The 17,865-nt window shown below is 37.8% G+C and overlaps 1 protein-coding gene across 9 annotated transcripts in view; it reads left to right on the top strand.

Annotated features, from left to right (window-relative positions):
* EHBP1 (EH domain binding protein 1) overlaps window positions 1-17,865 on the top strand; it is a 587,840-nt gene that overhangs the window by 359,577 nt on the left and 210,398 nt on the right. For all 9 annotated transcript variants that reach the window (XM_027773334.1, XM_027773333.1, XM_006152207.3 and 6 more), the window contains one exon: window positions 9,812-9,998. In XM_027773334.1, coding sequence (XP_027629135.1) covers window positions 9,812-9,998 — 187 coding nt within the window. The remainder of the gene's footprint in view (window positions 1-9,811; window positions 9,999-17,865) is intronic.

The following is a 17,865-nucleotide window of genomic DNA, read 5'->3' as shown; positions in this document are numbered from 1 at the left end:
AGTGAAGAGCACAGGGAATGGCAAATAGATTAGTATATATTAAATACTTGCCTTATTCTTTAAAAAATCTCTTCAAAAGACAACAGTTTAAGGCTTAAATTATAATATATTCTTAGTTTTATAATGTGTACGAGTAAACTGTATGACAATCGTGGTATAAGGCTGAATAGGAAAATTGAAGGATAAATGTTTTAAGCTTCTTATATATAATGTTATTTGTAGACAGTCTTTTTTTCACAGGTGACATAATTGTTTATGTAGAAAACCATGGGCTAGTTCATAATATGGAGGTTAAGGCAGCTGGATCCCACCTGGTTAATGGTGTGGTTCAAGTTCCAGACTCAGCAGCTTGAGAAACATGCCAGGTGCTTGTGTGTGCAAGCCCAAAATCCCAAAAGAAGGGAAAAATAGAAGAGAAGGGACCATTCCCCAAGGGGAATGCTTTCTTTCTCTCCTCCACGCCTATGAGTGTGTAGCTAATTAAAAAAGAAAAAAGAGAGAAAACCATAAGAATCTTCAAAAAGACCCATAGAATTATAATAAGGTTCTGATATATAAGATCAGTGTAGAAATTATGTTGATAATAACAATACATAATCAGAAATAGACATTTTAAAATTACATTTATAAAAACATCCAAAACAAGGGCCAGCAGGTGGCATAGTAGTTAAGGCGCAGGACTCCCACATGGCCAACTGAAGTTTTAGCCCTGGACCTAGAGGCTTGAAACTCATACTGGGTGCATGTGTGTGTGTGTGTGTGTGTGTACGTGTGTGTGCACGTGTGTGTGCCTAAAAGTTCAGAAGGAGAATAGAGAAGGGATTGTAGCATAGCCATTCCCTCTGGGGAGGGGGGATAGTAGTTTCTCACTTTCTTACTTTCTCTTTCTCTGTCTCTCCAGTGATCATACGTGCCATATAGCAAAAAGTCTCTCAAAAAAAAAAATAAACAAAAAAAAACAAAAACAAAAAACCCTAAAACAGAACCTTAGGGATTAATTTGAACAAAGAGGTGTAATATGTGTACACTGAAAACAATAGAGTATTGCTAAGAGAAATTAAGGAGTGAAACCAATGGAAAGAAATGGCCATGGATTCAAAGATATCTACTCTTTTTAGTTAACATATAGATTAAGTGCTAATCCAATCAGAAATTTAGCATGCTTTGTAATTAAGAAGCTACTTTAAAAATGTATATACAATTAGAAAGAACCTACAATTGCCAGAACAATTTCAAAAAAGAACAAAATTCAAAGACTTACAGTGATTGTAAGACCCATTAACCAAGACATTATGATATTGGCCTATAGATGGACTACAAATATATGAGAGAGTCCAAAAATAAATCCATACTTATATTGCTGCTGTTTTTTGACAAAGCCAGCAAGAGAAGTGAGTTAGGAAAAGAATCTTCGACAAATGGTTCTTGAACAATTAGATGTTCATGTTTCTCTCTCAAGAACAGCAAAAAAACAACTCTGACCTCCCACAGTAGATGACATTTAAGTAAAAATAGATCTATACCTAAATGTAAGAACTAAAACACACTACAAGAAGAAAGCATAGGGAAAAATCTTAGTGACCTTGGCTAAAGCAAAGATTTATTACATAAAGTGCAAAAAAACTCACAAAGGATCAAGAAAAAAAGATGGTTAATTTGGACTTAATCAAAGTTAAAACAATTTTCTCTTTTTTTTTTGGAGAGGTTTTCGCTATAGGGCGCGTGCGCTCGCCAGACAGAGAGAGACATAGAGACAGAAAGCGAGAAATCACCCCCCAGGGGGGATGGTCACGCTGCAATCCCTTCTCCTCCATTCTCCTCTCGGGATCTTGGGCACGCACGCACACGCGCCCGGCGTGAGTTTGAAGCCACCGGGTCCAGGACGTGAACCACGGTCTACTACGTGGGAGTCCAGCGACATAGCCATTACGCTAACTGCTGGTTCCCTCTTTTTAAATCCTTTACAAAAATGAAAACACAAGCCATAGTTGGCCAGAAATTACCTGCAAAACACACATCTGACAGAAGACTTCTACCCAGAATATATAAAGAATTGTTTTAACTCAATAATAAAGAGAAAAAAAATTGAACATACATTTCACAAAAGAAGTTATAAGAATGGCCAAGAAGCATATGAAAAAATGTTCAACTTCATCTATGAACAAGAAAATACAAGTTAAACCCTAATAAAATACCACTACACATCCTCTCAAATGGATAAAATTTAAAAGACTATACTAAGTATTGTCAAGGGTGTAGGGCCACTGGAACTCTTATAGAACTCTCAGATTTCTAAAGGGTATGACCATTTTAGAAACAATTAGTCCCTAAAAAGTTAAACATACCCCTGTTCAACCCTGCGGTTCAGTTCTTAAGTATTCACTGAGGAGAAACGGAAGCATACGTCTACAGAAAGCCATATATAAAAATATTTTAACAGCTTTATTTCAATAACAGAAAATAATCCAAATGTCCATCAACAGACAAATGAATAAAATGGAATACTACTCAGTAATAAAGAGAAACAAATCATTGATATAAGTATATAAATTATTCTAAAAGTCATTATGCCAGGAGAAAGAAGCTAGACCAGAAAAAAGTACAGACTATGTAGTATCACTGGTTTAAAACTTCTCCATAGTGAGAGAAAGCAGGTAAGTAGTTGCCCAATGGAGCTGAATGGAGGAACTAAAAATGGGCACAGAAATGGAAATGTTTATTATCTTGATTATGGCTATGGTTTCATACTTGTTTGCATATGTATAAAAGCTCATCAAATTGTAATTTTTAAAATGAGCCATTTATTATATAGCAGTTACCCCTAAATCACACTGTTCCAGAAGGACAGCAATCTTCAACTTTACTAACAGAAATACTATATCACATGAGTGATTCCCAGCCTGGAATTCTTGGGCCTTTAGGTCTTTCTGATGTAAGTAATTGGTGTTCATCAAAGGAGAACTCTTTAGGTCTTTCTGATGTAAGTAATTGGTGTAGAATAAAGGAGAACCATAAAATATTTAACAGTTTTCAAAACTCTAAATAATTAGTGGGTCATTTGAAAAGGCATGATGTATTTTTTTTTTTTTTGGAGAGATTTTTGCTATAGGGCGTGTGCGCTCGCCAGACAGACAGAGAGAGACAGAGAGACAGAAAGCGAGAAATCACCCCCCAGAGGGGACGGTCACGCCGCAATCCCTTCTCCTCCATTCTCCTCTTGGGATCTTGGGCACGCACGCACACATGCCCGGCGTGAGTTTTAAGCCACCGGGTCCAGGACGCGAACCACGATCGACTACGTGGGAGTCCAGCGACATAGCCATTACTCTAACTGCTGGTTCCCAAGGCATGATGTATTTTTCTGTGCAAAAACGTGTCACGACTTTTCCAACATCCCAGTTTGTTTGGTTGAACTGAGTCGACAGATGGATTTTTGCTTTCCTTGGAAATACATGCACTTCAGTGTATAAACGTGATTTGGATCTTGGGGAAAATACTCTTTTTCTTTGAGAGATTTTTTTTTTTTTTTTTTTTTTTATAGGGGGCGTGCGCTTACCAGAGAGACAGAAAGCAAGAAATGACCTCCCACCAGGGGGGATGGCCACGCCACAGTCCCTTCTCCTCCATTCTCTTGGGATCTTGGGCACGTATACACACGTGCCTGGCGTTATTTTAAGCCACCGGGTTCGGGACTTGAACTGCCGTCGACTACATGGGAGTCTGGCGACAGAGCCATTATGCCAACTGCTGGTTCCTATAATTACTCTTTTAAAAGTAGAGTTTTTTTGATTTGTTTTTATTTGTGAAATAGCACATGTGAACATGCACATGTAAGAGACACAGACAGATACCTTCCCCTGGTGTAACCAGACCCCCTTCCTACAGCCTTCTTGCTTACCAGGGTCTTCGGTGTGATGACACTCAGCATATATTCAGGTCCAGTGGGTATGAACCTGCAGCCAGCCAGATGACTTCCAGCACTATAGTTCAATATGCTACCAACTGCACCACCAAGGCTGGAACTAAGAATACAGTTTAATAGGAAAATCTTTCAAAATATACGATATGTGGATTTGGAGGGAAATAAAAAAAAAAAAAAAACTCCTTTGAGGAATGAAAGTTGAGAGTGATTGCTTTATATGAAAGGAAAAATATTATCTCTCTACTCTGCATTGGTCAGATCCTATTTTGAGCACAGTTTTACCTCTAGGTGTTGTATTTTTACTAGGGGCTTTGGTTCAGAGTACTAAAAGAGTCTTACAGTGTACAGAAACAGCATCAAGTGAGTGAAGATTGAAGGCACAGTGCTTTTGAAAAGATATGATTTAAGAGAACTATAGAGACCAACCTTTTCTTTGAGGTTTATGCCTTAAGGGCATTTGCACTTGCTGGAGAGAGAGACAGAAACAGTGAGGCAAAGTGAGAATTCACTCTTTACACCCCTCCACCCCTACCCCCCGTGGGATGGCCACGCCGCCACAATCCCTTCTCCTCCATTCTTCTCCAGGGATCTTGGGCATGCAGGCTTATGCACCCAGCATGATTTTCAAGCCACCAGGTCCATGTGGGAGTCCAGCTATGTAACAGCTACGTTATCTGCTGGCTCCAACTTCAAATATTTTGAGACTTTAGTTGAAAGAATGAGACAGTTGAGTTGTTTTCTGTTGTTCTGGAACTGCATTTCTCAATTGTTTCCAATTTTATTTTTTTAAGAATTATTTAACTTTATTTATTTGTTTATTTTAATTTGAACAGAAAGGGACAGAGTGAGAGATAGAGAATGTGAGAAAGCAAACTACCAGTTCTGGGAATTGAACTGTGACCGGTCATGTGGGAGTCCAGTACCTTTAACCACCATGCCTCCTCCCTGCCGCCACTCCATCTCCCCGTTTCCAGTTTTACAACTCATACATAATGACTCGCACATATGCTCCATTCTTGCATGGATACAGGTGGCTCTGTTCTGATAAAACCTAAATTAGATCTAACCTCCGTAAGTACTTAGAATTATATCATAATAATCATCTGATTCCAAACTGAGGTTGAGATCTCAGTTCTAATAAATAACTGTACAGAGGTTGAAAAATTGGCTCAAGTCTTGCTAACATTATATTTGTTTTCTTTAAAATAGGTAATGTGTGATCAAAATAAAATTTCTCATGGGTGGTGTAGGTGCTGAGTAATAGCCACACACCTAGAGTATTTGAATGTAAATGCAAACTTGAAGTACAAGCATTCAGTCATTCCAAGATGAGTATTACACAACACACACACACCCTGCTCTCTCTCTCCTGTTAACAAATTAAAGAGACATGTAATGTTTGCTTAAACTTTTAAAATGCCTTAATAAAAACTAAAATCAGAATCACTGGGTGTTTCCTTTTGACCATTGTTTTCCACATGAAAGTCATAGTCTTTACAAGTTTCCCATGAATAAAGAACATTCTAAATTGCTCAGTCATCTGAGGTTACCGAAGGGAGCCTATAAACACTCCAGCTTTTTTTTCTTTGTGGACAGACACAAGTTAAAAAGATTGCATATCGGCTGATGTGCAAGTCCAAGAAGAATCCTGTATTTATTTACTTGTTCAGCATTTCTCATCTTTTCTCTCCAAAAGTTTGTAGGTCCAATGTCAGTAGCAGATACCTGACAAAATTTGTTCTTATTTCAATAATAAACTTATGACCTTTCATCAAGCGAAAAGCCTATATGACTCATCTCCCATTACTAACATCTTCCTGTGTTCTCCAACATAACACTATCACAAATAAATAGTATTGAATTCTTTGATGTACAAAACAATATTGAGTGCACTAGCACCTTCATCAGCACCAAGAAAACATGTACATGCTTCCCTGCTTTTTAGCATGTGTCCATTACACTTGGCAACTACGTAAGTTCCTCAATTTCCTTGTGTTTGAGAGATAGCTCAGTTATTCCAGTTTATGTAGCAAAAGTGAAAATTGATAAAGCATTAGTATTATTCAGAATGTTTATGAAGTGTTTTCTGAGGCCCAGCATGTACTCATTTCTGGTATGGTTATATGCTAGGTTCTCAAGTAAATCTTTCATCGAATTTTATTCTGACATTGGTTTTAAAGAAATAGATTTTTTTCCTTCCTTTTTTTTTTTTTTAAGAAAGTGTCTAACACAGAATAATCACTTAAGAAATGTTAATGATATTATTGGTAAGTCATTCTAGACAGAATGTGATGGCTTTATCTGTTTTCAGAAAGTGTGTTTAGCTTTTACTGTATAACTCGTTATTAAAACATTATTCGTTGCTTTGATTTCCCCAAGTTATTTTGCAGATGGGAAACATGGGAATGTAAATACTTAAAGCATACTTTGGTTACTTGACAAGGATATTTTGATCTGAAAATCTAATTTTCAAATATATATCTATTTCTTGTTCTGTTTTTCTTAAATGCAGAATCTTGAGAAGATGAAGAACAACAAATAGATTTTTGTGTAGGTGTTAACTCCACCTAGTTAAAAACAGCTACCCTGAACACTTAAGTTCAAAGAGATTCAGAGACTGCACCCAGCTCAATGGGAAACAGTCACATGACACTAATTATTGTCTTGAGTAAAAGAGTGAAAGTGATGTAATATGTATAATGTATTTTCACTCTTTGGTCTGGATATACTTGATACTCGAAGCCTACATGATTATAGTGTTTATAAATCCCTTAGGCAGAAGAATATGTATTAGTTATTGATTTTAAGTGAATTTGGTATGATTGTAGTTCAAAGAACATATACAATCAAAACAGAGGAATATCATAAGTATAGGCCTTACATGACTAGATAACATCCACTTTGTATGATCACCATGTTTGGGTGGGTAGTCTGGTACTTCGTTCTGTAGACTTAGAACTTCTATTGTTACTATGCATACAGTGACAATCTGGGACTCTACTGAAAAAAATTGCAACAAACTTATAAACAAGAACCAGAATTGGTTATCACTGTACAGTAGCAATAATCATCATCATATACACCAGATACTTAAGTTAATGGACAACTAACTAGGAAAAGATGTCCATCATACCCATAAAAGACGGTAATAAGGAAGCTTTTCTGCCTGGGCCTGAACTGTAGGTAGGGGATAAAAACATCTTCCCTGAGAATATATAGGCACCCACCCTCTTGTGGATTCAACATTATATTGGCAGGATAATCTTGGAACTCCCCCCAGCCAAGAAAGCAACGTACAAAGTAGCTTCTGCAGTACTTGGCAAATGCAAGCAAAAAAACAATCTGAATAGAGGCACTCCCAGTTTACACAGGATTTCCTCAGATTTAAGTCCTGAACTCACAATCTAGAATTACAAAACACACAAGGAAACAGTTTACCAAGAGAGAGAGTCAGGAGACAAGAGAAACAGCAAGATTTTACATGCAAGAACTTCAATAATAGATTTATCAGTTAGAGATTATAAAATCAGTATGTTTAAATGACTAATAAATATGAGTATCTGATGTATCATAAAAAGTTACATGAAGAAATATACTTGTTAAAATTAAAAATGCCATGGCAAATTGGACATTAGACACAGATTAAAAGAGGAAAAAGTGAGGCTGGCAGGTTGGCTTCCACATGACCAACCACGGTTTGAGCCCCAAACCTGGCCATATGCTTTCTCACTTTCTCTCTCTTTCTCCTTCTCCGGTAAAATTAAAATACATAAATAAATAAAGTTAAACAAAATAATTCTTTAGAAAAAAAGAGAGAGAGAGAGAAAATGAACTAGGGGAGAGATATAAGGTAGTTTTCCAGAAGGTAGCATATGAGGAATAAAGATTTGTAAAACTATCAAGGAAAAGCTAGGAGACATGACACATGGGTAGTTAAGCATATATCTAATACAATTTTCTTGTTCTTTCTCCTTTTTTTTTTTTTTTTAATTGCCAGAGGACATGTGTCCTCATGAGGGAGTAAGGTAGGGGAGATGGAGAAAGCAATTTCCAATGTGGTGAGGTTAAGTTTGAATTCCTTGTCCTATATTTTTCTGTCTTGTTGGGATTTTAAGTATGCACACACATATACACCATGTGGTTTAAAAACTACGAGAGCTGGAATTTAAACCACAGTCAGCTGGCCCTGTCTAAGTGTTTCTGAAGCAGAGGCTATCAAAGAGATAATGGCTGATAATTTTACCTAATCAATAAAACACATGAATCTTTAGACTCAGGAAATACAAGAAATCTGAGACAGGATAAATGAAAAGAAATCCACACCTAAAAACATCATTGTAAAATTGCTGAAAACCAGAAATCAAGAACTCTTATTAGCAACCAAAGATAAATGATTTAGAAAAAAGCAGTATTAGGCTGAAGTGGGCTAATATCTTTCAAAGTACTGAGAATAATTGACAACTAGAATTCTTTACCCAGCAAAACTATCATTTTAAGTGTAAGGCTGAAATAAAGACATTTTCAAAGCTTGGAAAAATGTACTATTAACAGAACTTTGCTGACTGAACTGCTAAAAGATGTTTTATGATAAGAGAATGTGATATACTAGAAGGAATGAAACTCAAGAAAGAAAAGGGGGATAGAGCATTAAAAAAGAAAGTAAATCAACAGTTTCACATCCTTTTCTTACATAGTGTGGAAAAGTGAAATTTATTATTTTTAACATTTAACATAGTTTATATGATGATTAGGTTTTCTTGTAATGAAGTATGTACTCTAGTTTTTTTTTTTTTTTTTTTACATTAGGATAATGTTCCCTTGCAGGTACATTATGAAATAAATAATGCTCATGGGAAAAGCTGAACACTTTACAACTGTGCTTCTCTTGGAAAATATCTCATTTTTCTCACACATGGACAATTAAAGCATAGTCATATTCACAGTAACCAGCTGGTCTGAGAATTAGTTTGGAAAGCTCTCTACATGCAACATAACTGAAAAGTTAATTTTTCAAAACATTTATTTCCATGAGACTGAGAGAGACAGAAACAAGCACCCAGAACAGAATCCTCCTGCCATAATCCACCCCCTGTCCAAGTCCCAGTTCAGCCAGTCTGGATCATGGGCATGCACATACACACTTGACTTGCTCATAGAAGTCCTAGTAAACAATTCCAGGACCTTTCTCTGTAGATCCAGTTGTATTATCACTGCATCACTTCCTAGCCCATGACAAATTAACTTCAGAAAAGACTGCTGGTATATTATTAAATGAAGAAAATAAAATGCGTAACAGTATATTATTATCAGGCCTCTATATACAAAGTTTTATTTTAAAAACCTATTTACACATGTACACAGATGCACATAGACATACATGTTGTGTGACTTTTTTTTTTTTTTTTAATTTAAAGTTAGTTGGGACCAGCAGTTAGCTTAATGGCTATGTCGCTGGACTCCCATGTAGTTGACTGCGGTTCATGTCCCAGACCCGGTGGCTTAAAACTCACTCCGGGCGCATGTGCATGCGTGCCCAAGATCCCAAGAGGAGAATGGAGGAGAAGGGATTGCAGCATGGCCATCCCCCCGTAGGGTGATTTCTCGCTTTCTGTCTCTCTGTCTCTCTCTGTCTTTCTGGCGAGCGCACACCCTATGGCAAAAACATCTCCCAAAAAAAAAAAAAATTAAAATTACTTTTAAAAAGGGAAAAATTTATTTAAACCTGGGTAGAAGTGTACTGAATGATTAATAGTCATTGTTTCCAAATTGTAGATTATCAGTGGGTTTTGCTTGGGGAAAAACAAGTTATAATTACTTGTACATATTGTATTATTTTAGTTGGAAGCTATTTTTTGAGAGCCATTTAACCATAATTCTTTTTTTGTTTAGATCAAATCCTTTTTATGAACCTAAACCAACTCCTCCTCTGAATAATTTGGCAAATCCAGTTCAAGAACTGCAAACTGAAAGGAGAGTGAAAAGAAAGGCCCCAGCTCCACCAGTCCTCTCACCAAAGACAGGAGTAAATGAAAACACAGTTATTTCTGCAGGAAGAGATCTCTCTACTTCTCCTAAGGTAGGATTTTATTCTTTACAAGACAGGTATTGATGTTTGTTCATTTTCCTCCAATGCAGTTTAATTTTAAAAAAAGTCATTGTGAACTATTTTTGATGATTTGAAGATAAAATCCAAAGTGAATCTATTATACTGCAACTTGTATCTATATTTGTGAGCTAAGTTTATAGTACAGTATGCATTGGATAATTTGGTCATACTTTGTTTTTAGAATGTCATTTTGAAATCCAAGGAAAAAAAGACTTTATGATTATAGGGTTGGTACTTTAAAGATAAAGGATATCTAAGGCCAGCAATGGCATAGTGGTTAAGGGAGCCGGATAACATGTGGTCAGTGGCAGTTGGAATCTTAGCCCTAGTAAACTGGTGGCAACCTGGAGTTCCCTCAGGTGACTCCGTGTTCTGCATTGCATACCAGGTGTGGAGACTTGGCGGTAGGGCTCTGGACCATCTACTTTCACTTCCATAGTACAAATCTACGTTCATTTATATATATGAGGTCATATAACATTTCATTTGGAAAAAAGTGAAACACTGACAAACCAAAAAAAAAAAGAAAATTATAAACCACTAACTATACAATTATTTATGAGATAAGGCAGTAGATTAGAATCAGTGGCTTACTGACAGTAATAAAAACTGATAAATGGCAGCCAGGATAGCACAGTAGTGTAAGACTTACTCATCACAGGAATAGCCCTGTATATCTCAGAATATATAGCAGTACTGATGACAATGTGATATTAAAGCTCAGTAAAATAATTGTCCATTTTGGCAACCTTGAGTCAACATAAAAGAGACATACTATATTTAGTATATTTTATTTAGGAAAGTAGGAAAATACATTTTTCATTGAAATATTTTTATTAGAACTATTATAGAGTTCCTGATACCTAAAAAGATAAGCCTCAGGGCCAGTTGTTTTCCATGTTTATACACTGAAAAAGAAACAATAGTTTAAATTAAGCTTTGGGGGAGAAAAAAGAAACAGACCCAAATTTTAGTTGAATAGTAAAAGATTTTACACAACAGTTATTTGTATAACAAAATGTACTCAATGGCAAATGACCGCAGAAGGTAAAATGTCATTTCACTGTTGTAAAGTGACAAGTACTCAGCTGGATGATTAATTTCCCTACCTGTCATCTAAAACTGCTGTGTGTGTGTGTGTGTGTGTGTGTGTGTGTGTGTACACACAAGAGTGTACATATACTTGGTATTATTTTAGACAGTCTTTTATTTTTTTGTAGAGGTATTTGCCTTAGGGCACGTGCGCTCATGGGAGAGAGAGAGAGAGACAGACAGAGAGAGACAGAGACAGAGACAATGAGAGGGAAAGTGAGAAATCATCCCCAGGAGAATGGCCACTCCACAGTCCCTTCTCCTTCATGCTCCCCCTGGGATTTTGGACATGCACATACACATGCCCAGCGTAATTTTGAAGCTAGTGGATCCAGGACTTGAACTGTGGTCAGCCATGTGGAAGTCTAGCAACACACTGCTATCGCATCTGCTGGCCCCAAGACAGAGTCTTGCTTTGTCTCAATCCTCCTGCCTCATCCACCTGCCTCATCCTCCCAAGTAGCTGGGTTTATAGGCATATACCACCATACCAGGCTTTTTAGAGTGGGCCAGGAATGAAACCCAGGCCTCCCATGTGATTTACCCTGAGTAGCAGGATCCAACATGCACTAACGCAGCTGGGCCTACAACTAATTATTTCTAAGAAAATTAATGAAAAAGACCCAAGACTAGAATTTAAAGTAATAAGCTTGCACTTATACAGCAAAATGTAATTCTGACTGTACCAGAAGACAGTGAAGGACAGAGTCATAAACACATGTAAACAAACTTCATGCTTTAGAAGACTGATTTCTGCCTTTGTAAATGAGAAAACTACACTTTCTAAAACAACTTGGAGAAAAAGATCAATATTTAGAGAGCTAACCTGTCCTTGAATACACAATCATCAAATAAAATAGATTAAGCTTAATGGTGACTGACCACCATTTACTTACTATAAATACAAATAGAAAAATATGTAGCTCTGCCTTCTAGTGACTCTTACATATAGTTTATGCAACTTAGTATAAAATGCAATTCTAACTTTAAGAAAGAGCTAGGAACATAAATGAAAGTTTGCCAGATACATCTGCTAAAGTATATTATTAAACACTGTACCTAATGCCATAATAATCATTATATAAACAGCCAGCTATCAATGAATAAAAAATTAAATTAAATTTACATTTTTGTGATTACATAGAGAAGAGGATCCCTACTGTATACCCCATGGTAAAATGAGCCTGGTCAAGAATGGTTCCCTCAATGTTTCCAATTGGTGGCTCTCCAGTGAATGTCAGCCATACTACTGTCCTTTTGCTCCATTTCAAAAATGAAAACTGTCTATATCTTAATTAACTCAAGCCTTCATTTATGTGGTTTCCTCTTTATAGAAAGTTGTGGCAAAGACCAAGGCTTTTTCACTTGGTTATTTTTGAACTTGAGTAGATTGCAGAAATGTGGAAAACCCAGGTTAAACCAAAATCAAAGTAACTTTGATTCCAATCATGCTGCTTCGTTCCAGCAGCAAATTTAAACCATAGAGCAATCACTGTTTTCAGCTTTTGTGGATAAAGGACTCCTAGAAAGTTCTTTACCTCTATTATTGTCTGTGAAAAACTACAAAATGGTACTTAAGGATCATTACTACTGAAAAAAATAAGCACACAATTAATGTATTAATTTTTTCATGTGTAAACTGAAGATGTGTCAAACTTCATGGAAAATAATAAAAAGAAATGACAGGGCCTCTGTTCTGAGAGGCTAACACACAATGGGGTTGGGTTGGGGCTGGAGGTAAAGGGCGGAGGGTGGAGGGAATCCTGGATCATGTCCAAGTGCACTCATGCCTGTGGTCCAGGGCTGCCTGGAGCTAGGAATGGATGGCAGCAGTGAGACCTTGTTGGAGATACTGTCTCTCCCTCTCCATCTCTTTTGTGCTTGCTCATGGAAAAAATGGATATGTGAACTTAAATTCTTTAAAAAGAATGAAGATCAAGATGCACTAGAGGCTCAGCTAATATGGTACAGGTGGTAAGGTGCCACTGCATGTTGCTGGAGCCATGCAGGAAGCCCTGGGTTCAAATCTCAGGTTGATCTCAGCTTCTCTGGTATGCCTGTGATCCTGACTAGCTTGGGAGGCTGGGATGAGGGGATTGCAACATGGCAAGACTGTGTCAAGGGTACATCTCTCTCTCTCTCTCTTTCTCAAGAAATCAACTTTTCTTAAAAATTGGATAAAGTAAGAAATACACAGAGATTTTAGGGGTTTTGTTTTTTAAATAAAATGACAACTAGAGGAAAAAAGTAAACTTATTTACCTATAAACCTTTTACTTATTGGAAAATCCTGTTCCTCAGTACTATTGAATAAATGGGGAAGTCCTCTATATTATCAATTGTTCTATTGTTTAGTACTCTATAAATAATAATAATAAGCCATGTGGTTGATTTCTTTTATTTGTTTGTTTTGGTTTGTTTAAGCAAAAAGGATAATTTGTTATAAAGATACAAAAATATTTTGTAGAACCCTAGGCAAAGGAACAAACTGAGCCTCTGGAACATATGAGAATCAGCCTTAGTGTATTTGTTTCTCCTGCTTTTATTAGCCAGCTATATAGTTATCTGTCATCTTATTTATTTCTAAAGGGCATGTGTTTTCACCAGAGAGAGACAGAGGGAGAGGGAGAAAGCACCCCTCAATGGGGCTCATCATGTTGTAATTCCTTCTCCTCTAGTTCTCCATCCTGGCAGGATTTTGGGCAAACATGCGTGCATACGTGCTGCATGTAATTTTCAAGCCTCTGGGTCTGGGATTCAAACCACACAGTTGGCCATGTGGAATCTTGCTTCCTTAACCACCAGGCCAAGGGGCTGGCCCTAGCTATTTAGTGATTATTCATTGGGTCTGTTTTTTTTCTTGAAAAACCTTTTTATGTTTTAGAATTTCCTATCTTTCCTGTTCAAAGCTACCCTTCTTTCATTGTGGCTGACTTTAGCTATAAATGAAGAACAAATTACACTGAATCAACAACTTTTTCTTGATATATATATATGTGGACCCTCAGAATTGTTACTTAAAAAATAATCTTATTAAAAAAAAAGGACTCTCTGATTAAGGGAATTTTACTTGGAATTAGAATTATCTGTGGGAAATAGAAAGCTTTAAGTGACAGCTTAAATTGAAAAAAATTTATTTTGTCTTTAAAAAGGTTGAATGTCCAGTGCTGATAAAGTAGCTTCGTGGAGTTATCAGGGACCCGGTCTCCTATTTTGCTGTTCTACCATGGAATAACATGGGTTTCTACCTCAGGTCCAAGATTGCACCATTCTATTAGGTTGTCCGAAAAGTCATGACGTATTTTTCTGTTTTGTGTGTGTGTGTGTGTGTGTGTGTGTGCAAAAATGTATTCTGACTTTTCCAACAACCTAATAGTTGACAAGAAAGGAGGGACACAAAATGCCCATGCCTACCTTTAGCAATGAAGGCTAGAAAGTAATTTTTTTTTTCTTTTTTGGAGAGATTTATGCTATAGGGCGTGTGTGCTTGCCAGAAAGACAGAGAGAGACAGAGAGACAGCAAGTGAGAAATCACCCCCCAGGGGGGATGGCCATGCTGCAATCCCTTCTCCTCCATTCTCCTCTTGGGATCTTGGGCATGCATGCACATCCGCCCAGCATGAGTTTAAGCCACCGGGTCTGGGACTTGAACCATGGTCGACTACATGGGAATCCAGTGACATAGCTGTTACGCTAACTGCTGGTCCTAAATGTGAATCTTCATGCTGGAAATTACGTTACCCAGCTCAAAAATTAAGTGTTTTATTACTGAAGAAGAAGGTTAGGATAGAGATTGAAAGGCAGTCAGTAAGCTATGCCTTAATAATGATTTAAAATGGGAATTTTATGGCAAGATGTGAATGGGTTCAAATCTTGGAGTTTCTTTTATAAGAAAACTTTTTTACTTGAAAGAGTCATTATAAATTGACATTTAAAAACCAATTACGCAAATTTTGAAGGAAAATTGGAATATTTTCCAACTGCACATCAAGAAGTCTAGGAATAGTACAGTAAAATACAAACACACACACACACACACACACACACACACACACACACACAATCAACACCCAGGCTATCAAAGTTAAATAATATTTTCTTCAAGATTGACTCTCTAAATTTTATTTAATTATGTCTAGAAAGATACATTGATTTTCAAAACTTAAAATTACTTGTGAGGAAATTGAGAAATATCCCCATTTTCCCCCCATGGCACACGTGATATTAATTCTCAAATGTCTGAATGTGTGCACTACAGGGCCTGGACTAGGGAGAGACGAGAGATTCTTCAGGTTTAATATTTAAGGAAGCATGTCCTCTCTGGTCGGCACAGATGCAGACTCTGCATTGCATCATCTTAAGAGTGAATGCTTCCTGAAATCTTGGGTACCTCTTTGGGCACCTCTAGGCATCTGTTCAACTTGCCCTTGCTCCACTGCTGTGCACAGATGGGGCAGGTGGGACAGAAAAATGTGTAGCAGTAATAACTCGTAGGTCTTTACAAACTAGCAGTCTGAGCATAAGGATCACCTCTGAGTTTGCCTTTTGACATTTTTCAGTGTTTGATAGAGAAGATAAAAATGCTAGATTTTATTTAAACACACACACACACACAAAGTATAACACTGATTAGAATGTTTGTTTTTGGGGGCCAGCTAGGGGTGTGGTGATTAAGGTGGGTCAGTGCCACATGGCTCACTGTGTAGTTTGAGTCCCAGATCCAGTGGCTTGAGAAACACTCCAGGTGCATGTGCATGTGTACTCAAAATATTGAAAGGGGATTGTGGTGTGACCAAGCCCCACAGGAAGGGATGCTTTCTCATTTCTTTCCTCTCCACTCTCTCTCTCTCTGTGTCTCTGGGAGGCTGTGCACCAGCCAGTCTGCTGAGGCCATTTTTCATGAGTCTCTTACTATTGCCACCTTAGGCTCAGAGAGCAAACAATTACAAAGGCCACAATTGACTCTCCAAAAAAACCTCATCTTCAACACCACACTCTGATTGGCCACTTCACATAGCAAATCAGTGAGCTTAGAATCCCTCAGATTTGCATATCCGGGTATCTCATGATTGGTCCACAAAGCAATCAATCATAACCTACCTTTTGCTATCCTTCATTCAACCAATCACGGCCCACCAATGTGTATATAAGCACGATCTCTGGCCTATAATAGACAGACGACCAGGAAGACGACGACGACCAGGAAGACAACGACTGAAGAGCTCCAAGAGCTGAAACACCGCGCAGTCTCCAGACGACCTGGAAGACCCTGAAGAGCTGTAACACTACATCATCTCCGGATGACCCTGAAGAGTTGTGACATCACGTCGTCTCTGTGCTGCTCGCAGTAGACGATGCGACCCTGAAGAGTTGTGACACCACGTCGTCTCCGTGCTGCTCACGGTAGACGACGTGACCCTTAAGAGCTGTGACACTGCGTCGTCTCTGTGCTGTACTGTGCTGCCCACAATAAATGGACGACACTGTCGTCTCCGTGCTGTAACACTACACTGCTTGTCCTGGCTCTCACTCCTTCACTCAGGAAACCTGTTCGGCTGTCCCCCCGGGTCGGGACATGTCTCTCTGTCTCTCTCTGGCAGGACTCTCTAGCAAATTAAAAAAAACAAAAACAGTTTGTCTTTTAAAACAAATTGGTAACGAATTGTGATTCTGAAAAGCTGTTCTTTTGTAACAACATATTCTAAATTAACTGAATTGAGACATCTATCAGTTTTCCAATATAGGATTAATGAACATATGCCCCCACATAGGACAATAACCTGAACGGGAGGGCCTTAACATAATAAAGCACATCAAAGGGAGCAGGATTCCACATGAGTGATGGTGGTTCAAATCCCAGCCCAGTGGCAACATAAGTGCATGCCTAGGATCCTGACAAGATAAATAAATGGAGGAGAAAAGGATTGTAGCATGACCAGGCTGGGTTGGGAATGCTTGCACACTCTTTTTCTCTCTGGCACATATACATGCCTTCTGGCATTAAAAAAAAATGACTTACAAATTTGGTTTATTGCTAAAAACTTCATAAAGACTAAGCAGTTAAAATAGCAATAAATGGGGACCAGCAGATGGCATAATAGTTATGTCACTGGTCTCCTGTGTAGCCAACTATGGTTTTTTCCAGACCCGGTGGCTTAAAACTCATGCTGGGTGCATATACGTGCATGCCCAAAATCCTGAGAGGAAAATGGAGGAGAAGGTATTGTGGCATGGCCATGCCCCTGGCGGGGGATGATTTCTTGCTTTTTGTCTCTCTTTCTGTCAAGCCCATGTGCCCTATAGCAAAAAATCTCTCTCTAAATAAAGCATTAAATGGCAAACTGGGTTTTGCTATTGCTGTATATATATTTTTAATTATTTAATTTTATGTATTTTCATCATTTTTAAATTTGTTATAGGCCACATGCACTCACCAAAGAGAGACAGAAAGAGAGAGAAGGAAAGTGAGAAAACAAGTTGCCAGGTCTGGGACTTAACCACCATTGGCCATAAGGTAGCCTAGCACTTTAACCACCATGTTGGCCCACTATGGCTATATATTGGCAGAAATACTTTAGGGTACATTATTGATGATAAGCATAAAAGAAGGCCTGATAAGCTCATTCTTCACTGCATGCAAAAAAGGAATGTATCTGCAGTATTTGAACAGATTCGTACAAACTGTGACAGAACTCTCCTAAACTCCCAATATTGATAAATTTCACTCTGTATGAATAAGAAACAAG

The sequence above is a fragment of the Tupaia chinensis genome, unplaced genomic scaffold (genome assembly GCF_000334495.1).
Source record: "Tupaia chinensis unplaced genomic scaffold, TupChi_1.0 Scaffold000341_1, whole genome shotgun sequence".
Taxonomy (NCBI): domain Eukaryota; kingdom Metazoa; phylum Chordata; class Mammalia; order Scandentia; family Tupaiidae; genus Tupaia; species Tupaia belangeri.
This window is presented reverse-complemented; position numbering and strand designations above follow the sequence as displayed.